Source organism: Tachysurus fulvidraco, chromosome 2, assembly GCF_022655615.1.
Source record: "Tachysurus fulvidraco isolate hzauxx_2018 chromosome 2, HZAU_PFXX_2.0, whole genome shotgun sequence".
Taxonomy (NCBI): domain Eukaryota; kingdom Metazoa; phylum Chordata; class Actinopteri; order Siluriformes; family Bagridae; genus Tachysurus; species Tachysurus fulvidraco.
In genome coordinates, this window is record NC_062519.1 from 9,164,503 (window position 1) to 9,185,378 (window position 20,876).

Sequence of the window (20,876 nt, forward strand, 5' to 3'; positions counted from 1 at the left end):
AGAACGGCAGGTAACGCACAGCTTATTAAAAACTACCGCCCACTTTAGGTAGAGACTGTGATGACTTTTCAGCTTGAAGTCCAGAAAAGCAGCTTCCTACCTAAAATATCAGAATCACAAACTGATGCAATTCCCTTCTGACCCTTGTGCACAACGATCCTTCTCAGGCAAAATCGTTACAATGCGAGGATGCAAGCTATTATTATTAAGAAATACTTTTCTGCACCTGCCAGTTTCAGGGATGGACTCTTTGGTCATGGTTGATGATGGTCTTAGATAGGATCGCTAAAATCTAATCTCTCGACACTAAAACGATAAGGCTACAGAAAATGTTACCCTTCATTAAAAATAAATAAATAAATAAAAACCCTACAGCTCTATTGTGTCTCCTATTGTGTAACCTGTGCATTGACACGTTGATGTATGATGTATGCTTCTTTCCCTTTCTCCTCCGCTGGTGTTGAGATGAGCGTAAAATCCACCTTGTTCACCTATATTCTCAGTACCAGCTGATGTGTTACAGATGTGTCAGAGAAGTGAGTCTCACCTGACATCTTGCAATCCGCTGATATGCTGCACGGATCTAGTCTGTGCTGGTAAGAAATCAAACCCCAGCCTCTCTTCTATAGCTCATACTGCAGATTATCTTAAAACATTTATTGGTAATGTTCCTCAAAGGTCCAAAACAATCCACCTTAAAACTTCTCACATCAAATGATCTGATCTGGAGGACAAACATTACAGAAAGTTTGAGACTTGTTTACACTCACTACCTCACTCACTAACCAGAAAAAATACACAACAGCTATGAATGTAACACATCAAAAGCACTGTGCATAATACATGCCAAAAAAAAACAAACAAACTAAAGTCTCACAGTCATCTGAAAAAATGTTAAATACTGGAATCACTGCAAACCTATAAACATATTAAACCATTTAAATTTTGCATTTACCCTTTAATGCATGCACCAAAATATGTAGTTATATACTGTATACTGGCAACTATTCTGCTTGGAGGATAATAAGAATTTTGTTATATATATAAAATACATAAAGTTAGACCAGTTATCACCATTCCTACAAAAGGAAGTCAAAAAAATGGGATTAAAAAGAAAAGAAAAATAAATGAATTAAAAACAGCTAAGAAAAGACTTTTTCTTTGAAAATGCTTTTTAAACTCACTTGTGTTATGACTTAGGATTGATGTTTTCTTCATTAATACCATGAAGGAAAAAAAAATCAGTTTCAAACTGACATCCTAACAATACAAATATCTGGTTTTATTATGCTCCACGTCATTATGTACACCTGGGTTCACTGCTTTCCAATATGAACGAGTGACGATAATGGTGTGTGAACAGGATATTCAGAGAGATTTTGTTTCCAAAGGATTTGCAAGGCAGCCAGAAATTAAAATGAGAAAATTTGTGCATGGTACACACTGCTTTGAAACACACAAATGAGTCATCATTGATACATTCGCTGTAGACTGGTGACAATTTTAAATGAAAAACAATGGTCCTGTTGTTTGCTGGCATGATTCGATTCTATTTGTCCCTTCGGTGGGTCACTGCAAACCAAAACAAATCTCTTCTTACTGATTGCCTTCATGCTAAGACGAAACAATTTTATCCTGATCAGCGTGGTTACTTCCAGGTTGACTCCACCCCTACCCACAGGGAACAACAGCTCACTGAATGGTGTTGCTGAGTATAAAAAAAAATGTAAATAATATACTACAGCTGTTGCAGACAGCAAATCTCATCCTATGCACCTATGGTGAGCTTTCTCCTGGTAGGTAAGACAGCACTATCACTATATCACTCTCTGCAAAGCATCAACTGAGGAAATCTGTTAAAAGAGCAGTGTTTGTCCCTTTAGACCGATGTACCAAAGCTCTTCTGGAGTCTCATGGTAGGCCACCAATTCATTTGTCAAAGGTCTGTGTATGCAACATTAGTTGTAATGACTTACCTTGTATTTCACTCTGTAATAACCTTTTAAATGGATGCACAGTTTACAATACTGTTAAACCCCTGTGTGATTGAAGCACTGTGGAAGCACAGGTTTAAAGTGGTGGTGGTACACACCCATTTTTTGGAAGTTCTCCAGCTGTTCGCTTTTCAGTTCCTTGATGGCGGCTGAGACCGATTTGAACGCTCCTTTCAGCCTCTTTCCGAGCACCATGTGGTCAGGCTCGGCCCGCAGCTGAATGCCGTATTTATCTTTATCTGTGGACAGGGTGAGCTGGCGCACGTTCAGCTCCTGCAAACAGAGAAAGCGCCCATTAGAAGCATGATTCAGTAAATTAATATACAGCAGGTGAAGCGAGAGTGCGGAGGCAGTATGGGCTTGTAGATATTACGTTACGGTATATTGCCTTGTGCCGGGGGCTTTCACTTATCGATCGTTATCAAACAAAACATTAGAGAAATAAGTGCGCTGAATGATTTTGCTGATGCAGTGAAGTAAGCGCATGCATTAAAATGTTTACAGGTTAAAATGTTTGCACTTAACAAAGCACATCAATAGCACTCAGAACAAGGATGCAAGACACTATACAAAAAGATAGGTGGTGTATAATAGCTGCGGTACAGCGGATTAGGTAAATGGTGGGCTACCAGGTAGGAGCAGGAATTTTTAAATGACACAAAGAGGCTGTACTTCACATAAAGCTTCGATAACAAATGCTAGAATTCAATCTATTTAAGGAAGCAAAATTACCGGTCTGTGGTGTAGCATCCATATATCTCAACTCACTGTGCTTCCATTAGTGTGGAGTGTAAATGACATCTCCCAAGACCACATGAAGGATATTTACATTTGTGATTGATGAGCTGATGTACAAAAGATACACTTAAAAACAGCCCACACTTCAGTATTACACAATTCAAAGTTGTATAATGCGATCCAGTGTGATTCAGCACATAGGATTAGACTTCACAAATACAAAAGATAGTTGTGAAGGAAAGTCCTTTTGCCTTATACGCACAGTTTTGTATTGAACAGCCAAGCATAAACATTGAGACTGGTTCTTTATAGCCTTAACTGGAAAGCCATAACAGCCTCGGCTGCTGCCCAGACATTCATATGTAGAACTTGAGACTGAGCCGTCCATGTTTTATTCACAATCACTATGTGCAACTGGATTGCGTGTCTGGACAGTATACTTAAAATAACTAGCAAAATTTACTAAAGATTTCCCGTTCGCTAACATGAGGTCAATAATCCAACATTTCAAGTCATATCCAGTTAACAGATACAACACAAAGACATGTTGAAGTCTGTGTGATGGGGACGAGGTAGCTCAGTGATTTTAGTGTGGGACTACTGATCAGGAGGCTGTAAGTTCAAATCCCAGGTTAACCAAGCTGCCACTGTTGGGCCCTTAAACAAGGAATTTAACCCTTAATTACTCAATTGTATAAAATGAGATAAAAATGAGTCGCTCTGGATAAGGGCGTCTGCCATATTCTGTAAATGACCTGAATTAAAACATTGTAAAGTAAGCTATAAAAATTCACTGGATGTCACAGCATAGCTCAATGCCTTAACTTTATGAGGCAGAGATTTAAGATGTTGTTTAATTAAGATATTTGAAGACACTCACTGACAACTCTATTTGACTACTGGATATATTTCATATTGAGATGCAGTCATCATGAAAATAGTAAAGCTGCTACAAGGGGGGAAAAAAATGCAATTTAAAGAAACATATGGTACTAAAATGGCTACTTTTTCAATGGACAACACACACACACACACACACACACACACACACACACACACACACACACACACACACACACACACACACACACACACACACACACACCTAAAAAGCCTGCAGGAATGAATACCACATGAATATTGCAGCAAGATGAAAGGCGAGATGCAGCACAAACAAGTAACAATGTGGGAACAAAAAGTATTCATCTAAACTGCACTGATGCTTGATCAATACTGAAATCCTGAAATCAATGGAATGGAATCCATCAACAAGAGATGTTCTTGGAATACTCTAACAAGAGATAACAGACTGGCCTTAACTATATATACTGATGAGAAAGAAAGACAAAGAACAGAAGCTACATGCAGAAACTCGTGCCTCACATATTTCTAAAAAGAAAAAAGATGGGGTAAGAAATCATCTCATGACAAACTAGCAGCATGTGAAACATCTTATTTTCTTATGAATTCAGGGAACAACAACTGTCCTGAATCCTCATTCAAAAACCTCACAGTATCATTACCAACATTAGCCAGCTAGCAAATATAAATTATTAAAGGATTCCTATCCATAAATTCTCGTTCCACAGCTTTAATGCTAGACTGAAAGCTAATTTACAAATGTACTTGACATTTGCGAAATCTGGAATTTATAAATGATAGTTATTCTTAAAGTTATTATTAAACGGCACATAAATGTTCAGAACTCACATTTGCATTTGCTTGCCAGACAGTTAGCATCATTTACAGACTTTCTAAAAGTATTTTAATTCGAAAGGTCCCTTGCACTGCTAGACAGCTAGCTCGTATAAACTAAACAGTCAGAACTTCTGAAAGGAGTAAGGCACAAGTATGGAGGTTCATATCTATCTATTTATCGCTAACTTTTTTGTTGTTGTTGTTGTAAACCAAAAAATTTTAATAAAATAAACAAATAAACGTGATGTAATATTGTTAAGACATGTCAGACATGATCATCAACTTTGATTATGGTCATGAGTGTCATGTCAGAGAGTCTGAACAAAGGTCATATCTACATAGTGCTGCTACTGAGAAGCGCCTGGCATCAATAACCTCCAGCAGCTCTACACGCTGGCTTAGTCTCCTCACTCATGCTGAGGCTAATAACTGTGCTGAACTGACTGTAAGCATCAGTCCTTCCTACAGGAAGGGTTAGAAATGCTCAGCCTTAGTACACAGCTGTTTTTAGGCTTCTTTCTAAATGGCAGCCCAAATAACTGCAGGGAACCTGGAGAGAGGATATATTGGAGTGGCCATGACAGCAACATCACACATATTCAATACCATATTGTTTATATGGTTAAAACAATGGCCATGGAAAATATTAGTTTCTGAATGCATAGGCATATTGGCGTATATTTAAGGCCCGAACAGGAGACTCGCATCATCTGTGTTTCGTTAAGAAGATTCATTGTTTAGTTTCATGTACTAATAGTACGGTGGCCAGAGAAGTGCAAAACACATTGACAAATTCAAAAACAAAACAACAAATCTATTAACTATTAACAAATCCAAACACACATTAACATTAACACACAACGATTCAGACAACCCTGAAAAGGTAGGTATAGTTTGTGAGTTGAAACTTACCGATCATTGTACAAGAGACCTGTCATTCAAGATATGCAGGTGAATGACAGGTGTCTTGTCCGATGATTGGTAAGTTTCCATTCGCAAACTATACCTACCGTTTCCGGGTTGTCTGAATTGTCGTTGTGTTTTCGGATTTGTTAATGTGTTTTGGACTTCTCGGCCATCGTACTATTAGTACATGAAATTAAACAATTTCTCGGCCACCGTATAATAGTCATCTAACACATCACAACATACAACACACATATAAAAACTAGCAGCACAGCAGCTCATCCATGTCATGTTGCATCATTGCCATGTTATTTAGCTACATTATGGGTCAACTGTGAAGTTCACCTTGGCATCATGTACTGCCAGTGTTGTAATGTAACGGAGTACACATCTGTACTTCACTTCGCTATTTAAATTTATGTCAACTTTCACTTTTACTCCACCACATTTCCTAGATAAAATGTATACTTTTACGCCGTTATATTTCCACTAAGCATCTTTGTTACTCGTTACTACAAAATAAAATCAGAAGAAATGTGTGCGACTGCAATAAGGGAGGTTTGGCGAATCACTGCTTCTAGATTGTATTACCCAGCTCCGCACGCTCTACGGAGAAGCATACTTTAAGACTTTTACTTGAGTAATATTCTAAAAGGTGACTTTCACTTCTATCGAAGTCTTTTTCTAGTATGATACTTGTACTTTTTCTCAAGTATTGCTTTCTAGTACACTGTGTACTGCTAACATTAGCAAAAAGTAATTAGATGATATCAATTTATAATAGCAAGAAAACTACAATATAAATGTGTCTTCACCATCTGGTGATACACCATGGGATCCTTTACCCACCCAGACATCCAAAAAAAATAAACTTCCGTTCTCAAACATTGAGACACTATGCATGTTAAATAAATTCTAAACAAAAAGCACACACCAGGGTACAAATTAGGGTGGGGTTGAGCTAAAGCGGTGTAGATAGTTTTGAGAAAGGGAGAATAAACCTCTAGAAACGATATACAAAGGTCTACTGAGACTGAGTTCAACAGATGCTCCATGTACCAGCTTGGTTAATTTGATGATTCTCAATAAAAACACATTTAGTTTCAAATCCCTGAGACTCTGAGAGCTTTGCTGGCAGGGGTTTTTCTACAATACAGTTCAGAGGACAGCACAAAGATTGCGGTTTAGTTTATAGACACTGTATAAAACTTACAGCATGTTAATGTACTATTAAATATCGCCATGTCTTCCATCTTCAGTGAAGTCACAAAAACGCAGATCAGACATGTAATCCCAGCTTTAAACCAGTGCTCCTCAAACTATTTTGAGATGATTATGATGCTCATAAATAATGGAACAGCACATACTTCGAATTAAAACAGCTATTTTCTAAAGCAGTAAAAAGCAGTAGGAACAACATCTGGGATGTAACCATAGCATCAAACATGTCATTTACAACAAGCACATGTCTTTCATACCATATAATGGTTTTCGGTAGAGACCTGACTAGCACACATTCGGTGGCTGTGTGGTTTATACACCGAGCACATACACAAATTCACTGATGTTTGCGTGCAGATCAATAGCTGGCATGTGGCAAGGCATGAAGTGACAGCGCAGCTATTTTTAGCACCAGAGTTCCACCTCCACTATCATTCTTGCCACTTGTGCTGGGGGATGAAGGACAGCAGGTTTTGTGTGTTGGCTCAATCACGTTGACCTCGTACTGATAAACTACATCCTGTGCTCCATCAGGCCACAGCATGCTCAATGCAGGAAGAAAGACCATGGATACAACCGAGACTGTCTAGCAGTAGCAACTAAAATCAGCTAGATATGGGTTATAATCTCACACACACTGTCACTCGGTAGACCTGGCACAGTCCTCCAAAAATGTACTACTTAAAATATGAAATCAATGTTCTCCATTATATACACATCATCTGATTTATTGTGGATTTGGATATAAATTGTTCTACATGATGCTAGCATTATACAATCTCACTGGCTTTCATTTTACTTCTTTTGATGTGAAAAGTATAAGACAATAAAATGTAATAAAATTGATTTGAAGGACAAACGTGTAATAATAATAATAAAAAAAAACTGGTTCATAATTGCTGAGACAGCAATGACGTCCTCCTATGAGTAGAAGGTTCGAATGGAAAAATACTCCGCTCAGTTTCTCTAATGAACATGAACCATGATCATGTTATCTCCGTGGCTTCGGCCTCACTGAAACTGGGAGTTCAAAGTTGGGGAAAGAAGACCAGGTAATGTTTTACAAGTGTTTAACTGTCCAGTTTCTGTGAAGAACACAGTAACTCCGTCTACAGAAGCAGCAGGCAATATCAGATTCCACTTCAGTCAACCAAGAGCAGGAAACTGTATCTGACAAGAGCTCAGACTAGACAGGAAAAAAAAAAACACCAGCTCTTTTCCAGTATTCATGACCAGTTTGTTTGAATGTTTGCCCACAATGGCCTCTTCTGCTCTTGAAGCTAAATCAGTCACAGTGTTCGACATGTGCATTGTCACCAGATCTTTTATGCTCACCACAGTTATAAAGAGTGCCTGTGAGAGTGACTGTACCCTCCATGTCAGTTCAAACCAGTCTAGCCAATCTCCTCTGGCCTCAACAAGGCACAAAAATATTACTCACTCATCGGATGTTTTTTTGTATTTCACACCTTTCTCTGCAAAGAGAAGAGTCTATTTGTGTGAGATATTCAAATCAGCATATCTGGTACCAACATCCATAGGCAGTACAAACAAAGACACACACACACACACACACACACACACACACACACACACACACACACACACACACACACACACACACACACACACACACACACACACACACACACACACACACACACACACACACACACACACACACACACACACACACACACACACACACACACACACACACACACACACCCCAACGAGATCAACTCCAAACAGTTTGTTCATTTTCCGAAAGCAGCGCTTGTATTAATGATGACTGAGCTGCAGATAAGTCACTGAAATTTGTCACTATTATATTGGTAAACAGAATATTGATAAAGAGAAGCAAAGTGCAAAGAAGAACATAAAGAGTTTTTTAAACTCTTTACAGTATGATTTGATGATTTACAGCATGACAAAATGAATCATGTTTCACTGAATTTCATTATCAGGTTGTTTTTTTTTTGGGTTGCATCCAAGATGCTACTGCAAAATCACAAACTTATAAATGTATTAAAACCCTACATGTTGACATGCAGCTTGAATGTAAGTGGTTCAGAGATTGAAAGGTACGAGAACTGTGTGAGCTGTGTGATATGTGAACTAGATTACCTCCAGAATGTATTTCTGCAGGGACCCAATGTCTCCAAGAGCCTCGGGGTCCTGATGGATGACCACCACCTCCCTGAGGGGATACTAAAAATACAAAACATCTCATCAGAACGGCTTGGAAGTTGGGCTTGTGTGAAACAGGATGGAAAAATAGAAAGATATATGTCACTACAGCGAATCAGACAGGATTCTTATTTAAAAGCTGCACTATATAAAGAGGGAGCGGTGATTAATAGAGACGCACCTTGACAGGGAGAGTTTTCCTGTCTCGGATCACTCGGCCCAGCTCGATGACAGACTGCATGTGGGAAACGGCACTCTCGATGCGCTTGTCAATCAGTGACTCTCTGAAAGTCAGGACAAAAGTTCAATACTGGTGAAAACTTCTTTCAGTGAGCCACAGAAAAAAATAAAAGGAATTCGTTAGCATGGAGGAAATCGATAGTTTCGAGGCAAATGTGCTAAGCACCAATCCCCAAATACTTATACAAATCCTTGCGTTTCCTGTCAAGAATGCAGAATATCAATCATTTTTAGAATCTACCAATTAATTCAATGTTGTTGAACTTTAAGTGAACACCATTCAGGGTTGCCACGGTATATCCTCCGATCCACAAATTAAATTTTGGGGCAGGTTTATGCCGGATGCCTTTCCTGACACAACACTCCCTTTAACTTCGGACTGGGTTGGTTCCCTGCAAGAGAATTGAACCTAGACATTGATGGTGAGAGCATGAAACGTTGCCGTTAAACCGCCAGGGAACGACCACTTAATTCATTAGAATGTACAATAAAAATGCTCTTGATGATGCGGAACAATAAAGACATAGTTGACAGTTAGAGAGGGTATGACTTCAGTGTTATCCCCTAATTGTGGATCACCTCAGCAGAGCTCCAAACACTAGTTATTCACAATAACACGAGTGTCCAGCTTTAACATGTGCCGGGTCATGGGTTTGCGAGGCCTTACGGGAACCCGCTCGAGTGCACAAAGTCGTATCCATTAAAAGTATTGAATTAAATGCACTTACAGACAGATGAGAAAAGTACATTTGGAAGCAGCCCAGAGATGTTCAAGGACAATCTAATCCTTCATAGGAAAAGTTTATTTCCTAAGTGCATCAAGGGCTTCTGGATCTGCATGCTAATCGTCTGCTTTGTTTTGACCTCAAAGGACCTACGAAGACTAACCGAGTGTCATTTCGTACAATGTCACAGTCGCAGATCCAATTTCAGAAAAAGCTACACAAGACCGAACTTTTTCTTCTTCTTCTTCTTTTTTTTTTTTTTTTTTAAATCATAGGAGACCATTTCGAATGAAGAAGTGGCAAAACTGCTTCTGGCAAATAAAAGAAGTTATTCAGTGTCCTGTTTTATAACCTGACTGTTAAGGGATCGACACCTCAGCACAGTTTCCTAACAAAGCTTTGGCAGTGCTCAGGATTCAGAAGTCATGGGTGCAGGAGGGAGTATTGCAAAGAAAATGTGCCATCCTCCCATCCCTAAACAATTATCTTTCCCATTTCCTGACAGGAGGCAAATCGGTGCAAATGAATTCATCTTATCCGTCATTATCCGGCTTCACCTCAGAAAAAGAAAACAACCAGACTGATTCTGTGTGTATCTGTGGATCAAGGTCAGTCAGTGTTTTTCAAAGAGACGAAAAGAAGAAAATAACAGAAAATAAAGCCAAGTGAGAAAGGACATTTGAAACCAGTCCAGAGATCTGCAAGGACAATCTAATTCTTCATCAAAATATTCATTTCCTCAGTGCATTACATGAAGTAAAGTCTGTATCTGAATAATTGAAAAAAAACAACAACTTCATTTTAGTCTCCTCAGACATAGAGTGAAATCTTAACCAGTTCACTAGTTATCACTTGAATGTATATAAAGGTTAACTATTCAAGTGTATGTAAATGCTGATGAGCCTTTAACTCTTGAATATCATCACTAATGTAAGACGCAATATTAGTTTGTGATGCTTAGACCGCAGAGAGTAAAACATTCTAAAGAAAACTAAATAACAAGATGCTCTCATCCCAATTACAACACTAACGCTCAGTCTTTAAGCTCAATACTTCTAAGCAAAACTGAAATAATTAACTTTTGTTAGAAATGTGCGCTTGTCAGTTTTAGTTAAATGACAGAATTCATCAGTATTCACAAATCTAATGCTTTCTTTCTGGTAATTTAACAGCTGTGTTAATGGCGGCTACTTCGTCTACAGCCAAAAGTATATAGAGAATATTTAAAATATTGCTGAAAGGAAAAGTTGAACTATTTCCCTGTTAGGAGTTTTGTTGTGTTGCAGCTGCTCTTAAGCTTCTTCCTGAGGTTAGGGAGTTTTTATGGTGAGTGTCAGCTTCATCTCGTTCGCTCTGGTGCTCTGATATGGTTTGTAAACACCTTTGCAGACTTTTTTTAAAACATTATTTCGAATTCAGAGTTAAATAAATTGCTGATTAGTAAACAAATCATTTTTAATCTAAATTCTCCTTGATGGAAATAGATAATGTAGTAATTAAAAAAAGCATGAAGGCCTCCATTAACAGTAGCTGCAAAGTAGCTACAGCAAGAAGCCCTGTGTGCTTTACATCTGTCACACTGCATACAGACAGGCAGATAGTCAGACCATATTAGATAACCATATTCAATATTATTGCCTATGGTTTTGGAGTGAGGTGTTCAACAAGCACATGTAGGTTTGATGATCGGGTGTTCACATACTTTTGGCCATATAATGTGAGATAATGGATGTATGGATGCAAAGTTCTAAGTGTCAGCGTGAGACAACGTACCTGACCTGAGGGAGCATCAGGTAGTGAATGCTGGCCGTTTCTTTCTCCTCTATTGACACGGGGTCGATCAGGTGATGCAGGTTCTGGTACATCAGCTCGGTGATGAATGGCGTGAAGGGAGCCTAAAGAGGGCACAGACATTCACACTATTACACACCGATTCAGATCACTTCCTCCGTTATCATGAGCTGTCTCACAAGTCACTGCAAGGCCACGAGACTGAACACAGTGTGAAGCTAAATTAAGACTGAGCTCTGCGTGCACACACAAACACACACACACACAGACTCACCATCAGCCTGCACATGGAGAACAGCACACTAAAGAGTGTCTCCAGCGCCCAGACACAGTCTTCAGTTCCACTCTCCCCCTGACACAAAAAAAGGTTGGATGTTAATTATTAATGGCATGATAACACAACATGGTGCTCTCAGCACTACGCATGTTAAACCATATACGTCCCTAATATTTATAAACCACATGCTCACATGTTCTGAAAACCTTCCGTCTTTTCCAGACTACAGAATATGACTGCGCACTCTTTAAACTGCAACGTCCTTATTCACTTGGCCTGCTACTTTAGCAGCTAAAATATACATCTGTAGTACAAAGCTAAATAAGATTAAAATGAAAGCTACAAAGACAAAACTAAATTCTTTGCTTTATGTTTCCATACCTCACCTTCTGATGGATTTTTTTGTGTATAAAAAACAAAGGAACTTCGGAGGCGCAAACTAACGCATGCCATTGTATAACATAGTGAATCTATCACTCAGGAAGGCTTTAGACTTCTAATAGAGGTGTTGCATAACAACATGCCCTCAAATCAAACAGAGTGGGTAGAAATAGCTTGCTCTGAAGTGAGAGTCACACTTCAGCCTACCTTCAGACGCCTGCGGTTCGTCCTCACGTACCAATTAGTCAGCATGTCCACAAACTTCACCAGCTTAGGCACAACGGTGTACAACCTGTAGGCTGAGACACAAAAACACACGCAAGAGAGAGAGAATTTACCACTTTTAGTGCGAATTAACTGTCATACGTCTTTAAATGTGTCCTTCTCCACTGTACAGATTATTATTACTGCTGTAAGTATACACCAAATCAGCCTTAACATTAAAACCTAAACCTAAATATTGTGTAGGTATCCTCATGCTTCCAAAACAGCTCTGGCCCATCAAGGCACTGGCTCCACAAAATTGTCCTCGTCAGAGTGGCTCAGATTCACAGTGGCTTGAACCTCACACCAATACAACATTTAACTGACTGTATATTACAATCACACCCCCAGTGTCACCCATATGAGGATGGGTTCCCCCTTGAGTCCGGTTCCTCTCAAGGTTTCTTCCTTTACCAATTTAAGGGAGTTTTTCCTTGCCACTGCTGCCTGAGTCATCTCAGACTTGCTCATAGGGGAATAAATACATACACACTGTGAACTATATACATCTAATAATAATCTAGAATTTTTATTCTGTTAATTCTTATTTCTTTTATTATTCGTTAATTCCTTTATCATTAATTATGTTTACCTTCTGCTCTGTGTTTATGTTCTGTAAAGCTGCTTTGAGACAATGTCTATTGTAAAAAGCGCTATACAAATAAACTTGAATTGAATTGAATTCATACGTTTGCCCATTTTTCCTGCTTCCATCACATGAGATTTGAGAACTTACTGTTGACTTAAGTCATTGCAAGGAGATTTCAAGTGCCATTTTTTAATTTTATGACTGTTTGGTGTATACAATGAGAATTTAGAGTGTGTCCCAAACCGTTCTATGCACTGAATAGGATGTGCTAAATAATGACAGTTCTGAAAGTTTTATTGATTAATGTTGCCAGGTCTAAAACTGTGAAATGCATAAAGTAAAGATGTAGAAAGAATACACACATGGAAGATGATGCCTTATGAATTCACCTTACTCGAAATCACTGAGGATTTAATGTAGAAATTACTAGGCAATTTGGCTCATTTCCTCACTAGCTCAATGTTTAACACTCTTACACTCTCTCTCTGTTCTTATTGGCCGTGGTTCCTGCCAGTCACTGTGTAGTCGGGTTTGTTTGTACAGACTCGTGTATCACAACACTGAATGTGAATGACATACAGGATTGCCAGGCCAAGTCACAGCAACATTATAAAGAATTATTTTCTTCTCTGACTCAACAATCTTTTTTTTAAACAAAAATCCTAAAGACTTTAGCTTTAATCACTCCCATTTTTTGTATAAAGCAGACAAACAGAACAGAAAAGTGAACTGTCAAATAAATAACACTGAGTGCACAGAAAAAACAGAAAATGAGCCACATGGGCCACATGCAAAGGAAGATTTTTAAATTCTGATGGTTCCTCACCATCCATCTCGGCCTTGAAGAACTGAATGAGTGACTGTGTGAAGGACTGGATCCATTTGTCCATGATGTTGTCGCTCGGTTTGGCCGTGTTCTCATTATACAGGAACTTGATGTTCTCTTCCTAAATGGCAAAGACAAAAACAGGATTAAGTGCTGTTATTTGCTGCTACCAGAGGACAGGCTGTGTCATCCTGTGTCCTTTACAGTTTAACGTACAAACTGCAAAGTTCCACTCTGGCATCACAGACACTAAAGTTGTCCAGATATGAATCTGTTCGATTCATGATTTTATTAAATTCTCTTACAGTAGTGTATATCTGGCTGTGTGGATCGCTACATTTTTAGCTTCATGTGATTAAGTGCCTGGTCAGGATCGTAGGGCTATTAGTTTGTTTGTACAGCTAAACACACTTGTACACTGTGCGTTAATTGCCTTTCATCAGCGTCAGTTTCTGGCTAAATGAGCACAGGTCAAGGGCTGCTCTAAACACAGAAGTGACTAAGGTTCTAAAAAAAAAACTCTAAATCAATCAGCACAATAATTCTACCTTTTGTAGCCTCAGGACATTTTGTACGAGGAAGCGGTAAGCGTTGTACCAGGGCAAGAACACGTCTTTGAGTACGTCCCTCACTCCTTCCTCTTTAAAGCGGAGGTTTTCTGCTCGGACCACCGGAGAGTTGATTAGGTACAGCCTACAAAAAGAAGAATGTTTTGGTTGTAAGCCTTTTATAGAGATAGCCATCAAGAACAGAGTTTTTTGGCTTTAGTTGAGTAATTTCACAGGGCTTGACCATTCCTCAAAGGAGACTTGTTTATACATAATAACAACTACACAACAGGATTATGCTCCGGGCCTGTTTTTATTGTGCCTTCTTAATATAGGAAAAGTGTTGTCAAGCATTTTTTCCACAGTGTAGTTCTGTAAAAGGCTTTAAATCTTATACTTTGTCAGTGTCAGTACCAAAAAAAAAATTTGACACTCCTCATGGTTACAGACTCCAACACAGCCTCATTAAGAAAACAAACAGCCTTCTCTGCATGTCGTATGTGTTATACGGTGTTGCACAGTATGCTGTATATTATCATTTTTATGTCACACCTTTATTGGAGCTAAAGCACAGAGGCCACGCCTCCTTTACTGGAGCTAAAGCACAGAGGCCACACCTCCTTTACTGGAGCTAAAGCACAGAGGCCACACATCCTGTACTAGAGCTAAAGCACAGAGGCTACACCTCCTTTACTGGAGCTAAAGCACAGAGTCCACACCTCCTGTACTAGAGCTAAAGCACAGAGGCCACGCCTCCTGTACAAGAGCTAAAGCACAGAGGCCACACCTCCTGTACAAGAGCTAAAGCACAGAGGCTACACCTCCTTTACTGGAGCTAAAGCACAGAGTCCACACCTCCTGTACTAGAGCTAAAGCACAGAGGCCACGCCTCCTGTACAAGAGCTAAAGCACAGAGGCCACACCTTTACTGGAGCTAAAGCACAGAGTCCACACCTCCTGTACTAGAGCTAAAGCACAGAGGCCACACATCCTGTACTAGAGCTAAAGCACAGAGGTTACACCTCCTTTACTGGAGCTAAAGCACAGAGTCCACACCTCCTGTACTAGAGCTAAAGCACAGAGGCCACGCCTCCTGTACAAGAGCTAAAGCACAGAGGCCACACCTCCTGTACAAGAGCTAAAGCACAGAGGCCACACCTTTACTGGAGCTAAAGCACAGAGTCCACACCTCCTGTACTAGAGCTAAAGCACAGAGGCCACACCTCCTGTACAAGAGCTAAAGCACAGAGTCCACACCTCCTGTACAAGAGCTAAAGCACAGAGGCCACACATCCTGTACTAGAGCTAAAGCACAGAGGCCACAACTTTACTGGAGCTAAAGCACAGAGGCCACACCTCCTTTACTGGAGCTAAAGCACAGAGGCCACACCTCCTTTACTGGAGCTAAAGCACAGAGGCCACACCTCCTTTACTGGAGCTAAAGCACAGAGGCCACACCTTTACTGGAGATAAAGCACAGAGGCCACACCTTTTCTGGAGCTAAAGCACAGAGGCCACACCTCCTGTACTAGAGCTAAAGCACAGAGGCCACACCTCCTGTACAAGAGCTAAAGCACAGAGGCCACACATCCTGTACTAGAGCTAAAGCACAGAGGCCACAACTTTACTGGAGCTAAAGCACAGAGGCCACACCTCCTTTACTGGAGCTAAAGCACAGAGGCCACACCTCCTTTACTGGAGCTAAAGCACAGAGGCCACACCTCCTTTACTGGAGCTAAAGCACAGAGGCCACACCTTTACTGGAGATAAAGCACAGAGGCCACACCTTTTCTGGAGCTAAAGCACAGAGGCCACACCTCCTGTACTAGAGCTAATGCACAGAGGCTACACCTCCTTTACTGGAGCTAAAGCAAGAGGCCACACCTCCTTTGATGGAGCTAAAGCAAGCTGCCACTGCTGGGCCCCTGAGCAAGGCCCTTAACCCTCAGTTGCTCAGTTGAAAGTCACTCTGGATAAGGGTGTCTGCTAAATGTAAATGTAAATCACACAGTCCACACCTCCTGTACAAGAGCTAAAGCACAGAGTCCACACCTCCTGTACTAGAGCTAAAGCACAGAGTCCACAACTCCTGTACTAGAGCTAAAGCAGAGTCCACACCTCCTGTACTAGAGCTAAAGCACAGAGTCCACACCTCCTGTACAAGAGCTAAAGCACAGAGTCCACACCTCCTGTACTAGAGCTAAAGCACAGAGTCCACACCTCCTGTACTAGAGCTAAAGCAGAGTCCACACCTCCTGTACAAGAGCTAAAGCAGAGTCCACACCTCCTGTACAAGAGCTAAAGCACAGAGTCCACACCTCCTGTACAAGAGCTAAAGCAGAGTCCACACCTCCTGTACAAGAGCTAAAGCACAGAGTCCACACCTCCTGTACTAGAGCTAAAGCACAGAGTCCACACCTCCTGTACAAGAGCTAAAGCACAGAGGCCACACCTCCTTTACTGGAGCTAAAGTACAGAGGATTCTATTACACATTTGAGTCCTTAATTTATTTCTGAAAAGTCTAATTTATGTTCTGTCCATAAAAGCCAATCTCTTCCCTCCTAGCAACTCTGTTCCTTCAGCCGTCTTCTGAACTGCACTGAAATCATTCCTGAAAAGCATCCTGTGATGTATGACAGAGGAATCAGTAAGTATTGAGTGAGGAAGATGGCAGTGCATCAAACCAAGGAAGACGGAAGCACTCCCATGAACTATGATGCCATTTTCACTTTGCACTAATGACAGCAAAGAGTTCAGCAGAGCCATAAGGGCACTTCATCTTTCTGTGTTGTGCGTCAAGAATCAAAGAGAAATGTGCGTTCGTGGAAATGCTGGTGAGGTACTGAGGACGGTGTGGGACAGAGACGTGCGTAGATTCTGGTATAACGGTGTCCTTGTGCCATGTATCATCATAAAAGGTTTATGAAGAGAGATGCATTAATGCTAAGAAAAAAATAGACAGAATATTTGAAGAAAGGCATATTTAGAATGAGGTTCAAAACACCTGGGTGCGTTTCATTATTTTCTTTATTCTTTCTCTTCTTCTCTCCCTTGGCCCTCTGCACTCTCTCTCTCCCCCTTTCGCCCCTGTTCTCTCTTTCCTTCGTTCTCCCCTTTTCACTTTTTCATTCTGTCTCCTTCCCCCTTTCTCTCCTTCTCTCTCGGATTCTGTCGCTCTCTCCTCTTCGCTTTCTCCCCTCTTCTTATACCTTATCTCTGCAACGTTCCCCTCTCCATCCTTCTTTCTTTCACCCCTATTCTTGCTTCAGTTCTCTCAATCTCCTTCTCCTACTCTCCTGTGAGTTAAGATTATTTAAGATTTTTAATCTGAGCAAGGCCCTTAACCCTCAATTTCCCAGTTGTATAAAAAAATAAAAAAAAGAGCATGTAAGTCGCTCTGGATAAAGGCATCTGCCAAATGTTGTAAATGTAATGTAATGGTAAGCAGTAATGGCATCTGCAGGTTCAGGTTTGGTCATTAAGCTACAGCATGTGCTGCATATTGCATAGACCATTATTATAAAATGTATCACACTGGTCTGAAAACATGTATGAAAACATGTGCCTTCCTTTGAAGAAACAGTTTGATCTGTACAAAGGAAATTAATTTGAGCGCACAGTAAGAATAGTCACAGCAGTGGTTGTGGTTTCACCACAAGTTTTAAACAAACAGTTCAATATCTAATTGGAAAAAAAAATGTTTTTTAAATAATTGACAGGCAAGTGTTGTGTGCATAGCAGAATATAAAACACCGATTTACAGAGGAAAAAGCTGGGGCTTGCAGGGTTCCCAATATTGCATTTTCATACAATCTTGAGCTGCATCCCAAATGGATCACTATACACTCTGCACCATGTACTCTGCTGTCTAGGGTATGAATTTTAGAAGGGTAATATTGTTGCAAATGAAACACTAACCATTTTTTAACTAACCAGAAGTATAGGCCAATAAATGTCAAAAGGTCAAACTGACATAATGCGACACCACAAGCATTAGCAGAACATGAACAAATAATACACACAAGAGCCTGGTAGCGCAGCCCATCTTACACTACTTAAGCAAAGCTGTGAGTTCCGAGTGCATGAAGTGTCTGATGACCCAAACATATCTACAGTGGTGTGAAAAAGTGTTTGCCCTCCTCCTGATTTTGTATTTCTTTGCATGATTTTCACACTTTAAGGTTTCAGATCATCAAACAAATTTACATATTAGACAAAGATAACACAAGTAAACATAGCATGCAGTTTTTAAATCAAGGTTTTTATTATTAAGGGAAAATAAAATCCAAAATTTGGTCAACTCATCTTTGCAGAATTGTTGTAATTCAGCCACATTGGAGGGTTTTCAAACATGAACCATCTTTTTAAGGTCATGTCACAGCATCTCAATAGGATTCAGGTCAGGCCATTGACTTCATTTTGTTTTTCTTCAGCCATTCAGAGGTGGACTTGCTGTTTTGGATCATTACACACGTCAAGCTACACACGATGTGTAGCTTTTGAGGATCTTTTGGTCTACTTCACTTTGACAATCAGGTCTTATTCAAGTGATTTCTTGATTGTGAACCGGTGTGGCAGTAATCAGGCCTGGATGTGGCTAGAGAAATTAAACTCAGGTGTGATAAACTACAGTTATGTTTTAACAGGGGGGCTAACACTTTTTCACACAGGGCGATGTGGGTTTGGATTTTGTTTTCCCTTAATAAAAACCTTCATTTAAAAACTGCATGTTGTGTTTACTTGTGTTATCTTTGACTAATATTTAGATTTGTTTGATCTTAAACATTAAAGTGTGACACACGTGCAAAAAAATACAAAATCAGGAAGAGGGCAAACACTTTTTCACACCACTGTATATATGTGCATATATATGGTCCTGAATTGGAATTTAATATTCATGTTTAAATTCTACTTAACTTAAATCAACCTGGAACCCAAAGCACCAAATGAATGTCAGTAAAACCCAGCTGGCTGAAACTGAAAAGAAGCAGGCGATGATCGATCAGGCGTTTCCTGGAACTAATTCACCCACATGCACAGATGCAGCGCTGCTTTATTCATTATCCATATGCTCCCAAACGCTCCACCAGAGCTCGCTTCCAGGCCTTTGATTAAAAATGCTTTGTTTGAGCGTCACTTTGAACGTGCTGAATCCTTACCTGAGCGCATCGGCGCCGTAGTTCTGTACGATCAAGCTCGGGTCCGGATAGTTCTTCTTTCGCTTGCTCATCTTCTGGCCGTCACTGTAGAGAGAACGTGCATTGTTAATAAACACCGCAAGCAAACCAAGTGTTTCCAGGTCATCAGCACTACGGGTCTGCCTCCAGGACTCGTCCGAAAAGGATTGCCTAAATAATACCCACAAACACAGTTACATGAAAAGCACAGCCTGTGAGAAATGAGAGCCGGTTACCTCGCGAGGACAAGGCCATTGACGATCACGTTCTTGAATGGAGGCATACCGAAGAGCGCGGTTGAGAGAACGAGCAATGTGTAGAACCTTTAAAAACAACATTCATGTTAGAGCTGGTACAATTAAAATGTGCAAGGAAATGAGCTAGTCTTGTAACATGATACCCTTTAGTAAAAGGCAGTAAAAATATTAGCACAATATCACTAAATGCAATTGGCAATGATTCAAACCCTGAAACATTGTATTAGGTTGAACGTCACTGAGAAGCACATCTCAGCATGTACTCATGATAAACTCCCATATTTAGTGTTTAACAACATAGTACACTTCATGATGCGATTAACACACCATGCACACACACACAGTTAAAGTCAGCTTGCTTCAATACATGAATGCTTTAATACTGAACAAGCCTGTCGTCAGGTTTTCATCAAAACTTTCATGTATCTGATTCTTCCCTCATCATCTGAAGTGACAAAATCATAAGAGACAGAATTGAGAAACCAGGGATCTACAGTGCACTTAATATTAATCGGTTTCTCTTCTGTCCCTGCTTTGATTTTCTACAGTAAACATCTACAAGAAGATGGGAACATGACATTAGTGGAAAGTGTCCCTTTAATGTGTTGTAGCTTCATCATTAACTCGTCCTGCACTCCCCGCTGCTATGTTTTATACGCTTCTTATGAAAGTTACTCAGCCCTCCACCTCAGAACCTGATTATTTTAACTAACATCCGCAGTCACATCTTCGTCCTTCCTGAGTCATGATGGTAAACTGCGCCTCCCTATCGTCCCCTCGCGCTGCTACGCTAGCTCCCCCTTGTGAACAATCTTCAGTGTGATAAATGTGAGGTCCGTCCGGCTTCATGATTAAAACATTATCCCTCTCTTTAAATTCCTGAGAATCTGAGAACCAATTTGGGGATTTTCATATGCAAAAAAAATAAAAATTGTTTGACTAATAACAATAAAAATAAATTACATTTTAGTTCCCTTATTAAAAAGAATGTTTTCATATACATTGACATGATTTGCTCAGAAACACTCCTGAAAACCTGTGCTGAACAGAAAC

General features: G+C 40.0%; 1 protein-coding gene across 1 annotated transcript in view; it reads right to left on the reverse strand.

The window, feature by feature from the left end:
- Positions 1 to 20,876, reverse strand: part of iars1 (isoleucyl-tRNA synthetase 1) — a 67,585-nt gene that overhangs the window by 16,079 nt on the left and 30,630 nt on the right. Inside the window, exons 17-26 of the mRNA XM_027165409.2 lie at positions 19,803 to 19,889; positions 19,549 to 19,632; positions 14,389 to 14,533; positions 13,841 to 13,961; positions 12,369 to 12,460; positions 11,778 to 11,855; positions 11,486 to 11,607; positions 8,929 to 9,031; positions 8,685 to 8,768; positions 2,093 to 2,267 (exon numbers count right to left, since the gene is read on the reverse strand). Of these exons, the coding sequence (XP_027021210.2) occupies positions 2,093 to 2,267; positions 8,685 to 8,768; positions 8,929 to 9,031; positions 11,486 to 11,607; positions 11,778 to 11,855; positions 12,369 to 12,460; positions 13,841 to 13,961; positions 14,389 to 14,533; positions 19,549 to 19,632; positions 19,803 to 19,889 (1,091 nt within the window). The remainder of the gene's footprint in view (positions 1 to 2,092; positions 2,268 to 8,684; positions 8,769 to 8,928; positions 9,032 to 11,485; positions 11,608 to 11,777; positions 11,856 to 12,368; positions 12,461 to 13,840; positions 13,962 to 14,388; positions 14,534 to 19,548; positions 19,633 to 19,802; positions 19,890 to 20,876) is intronic.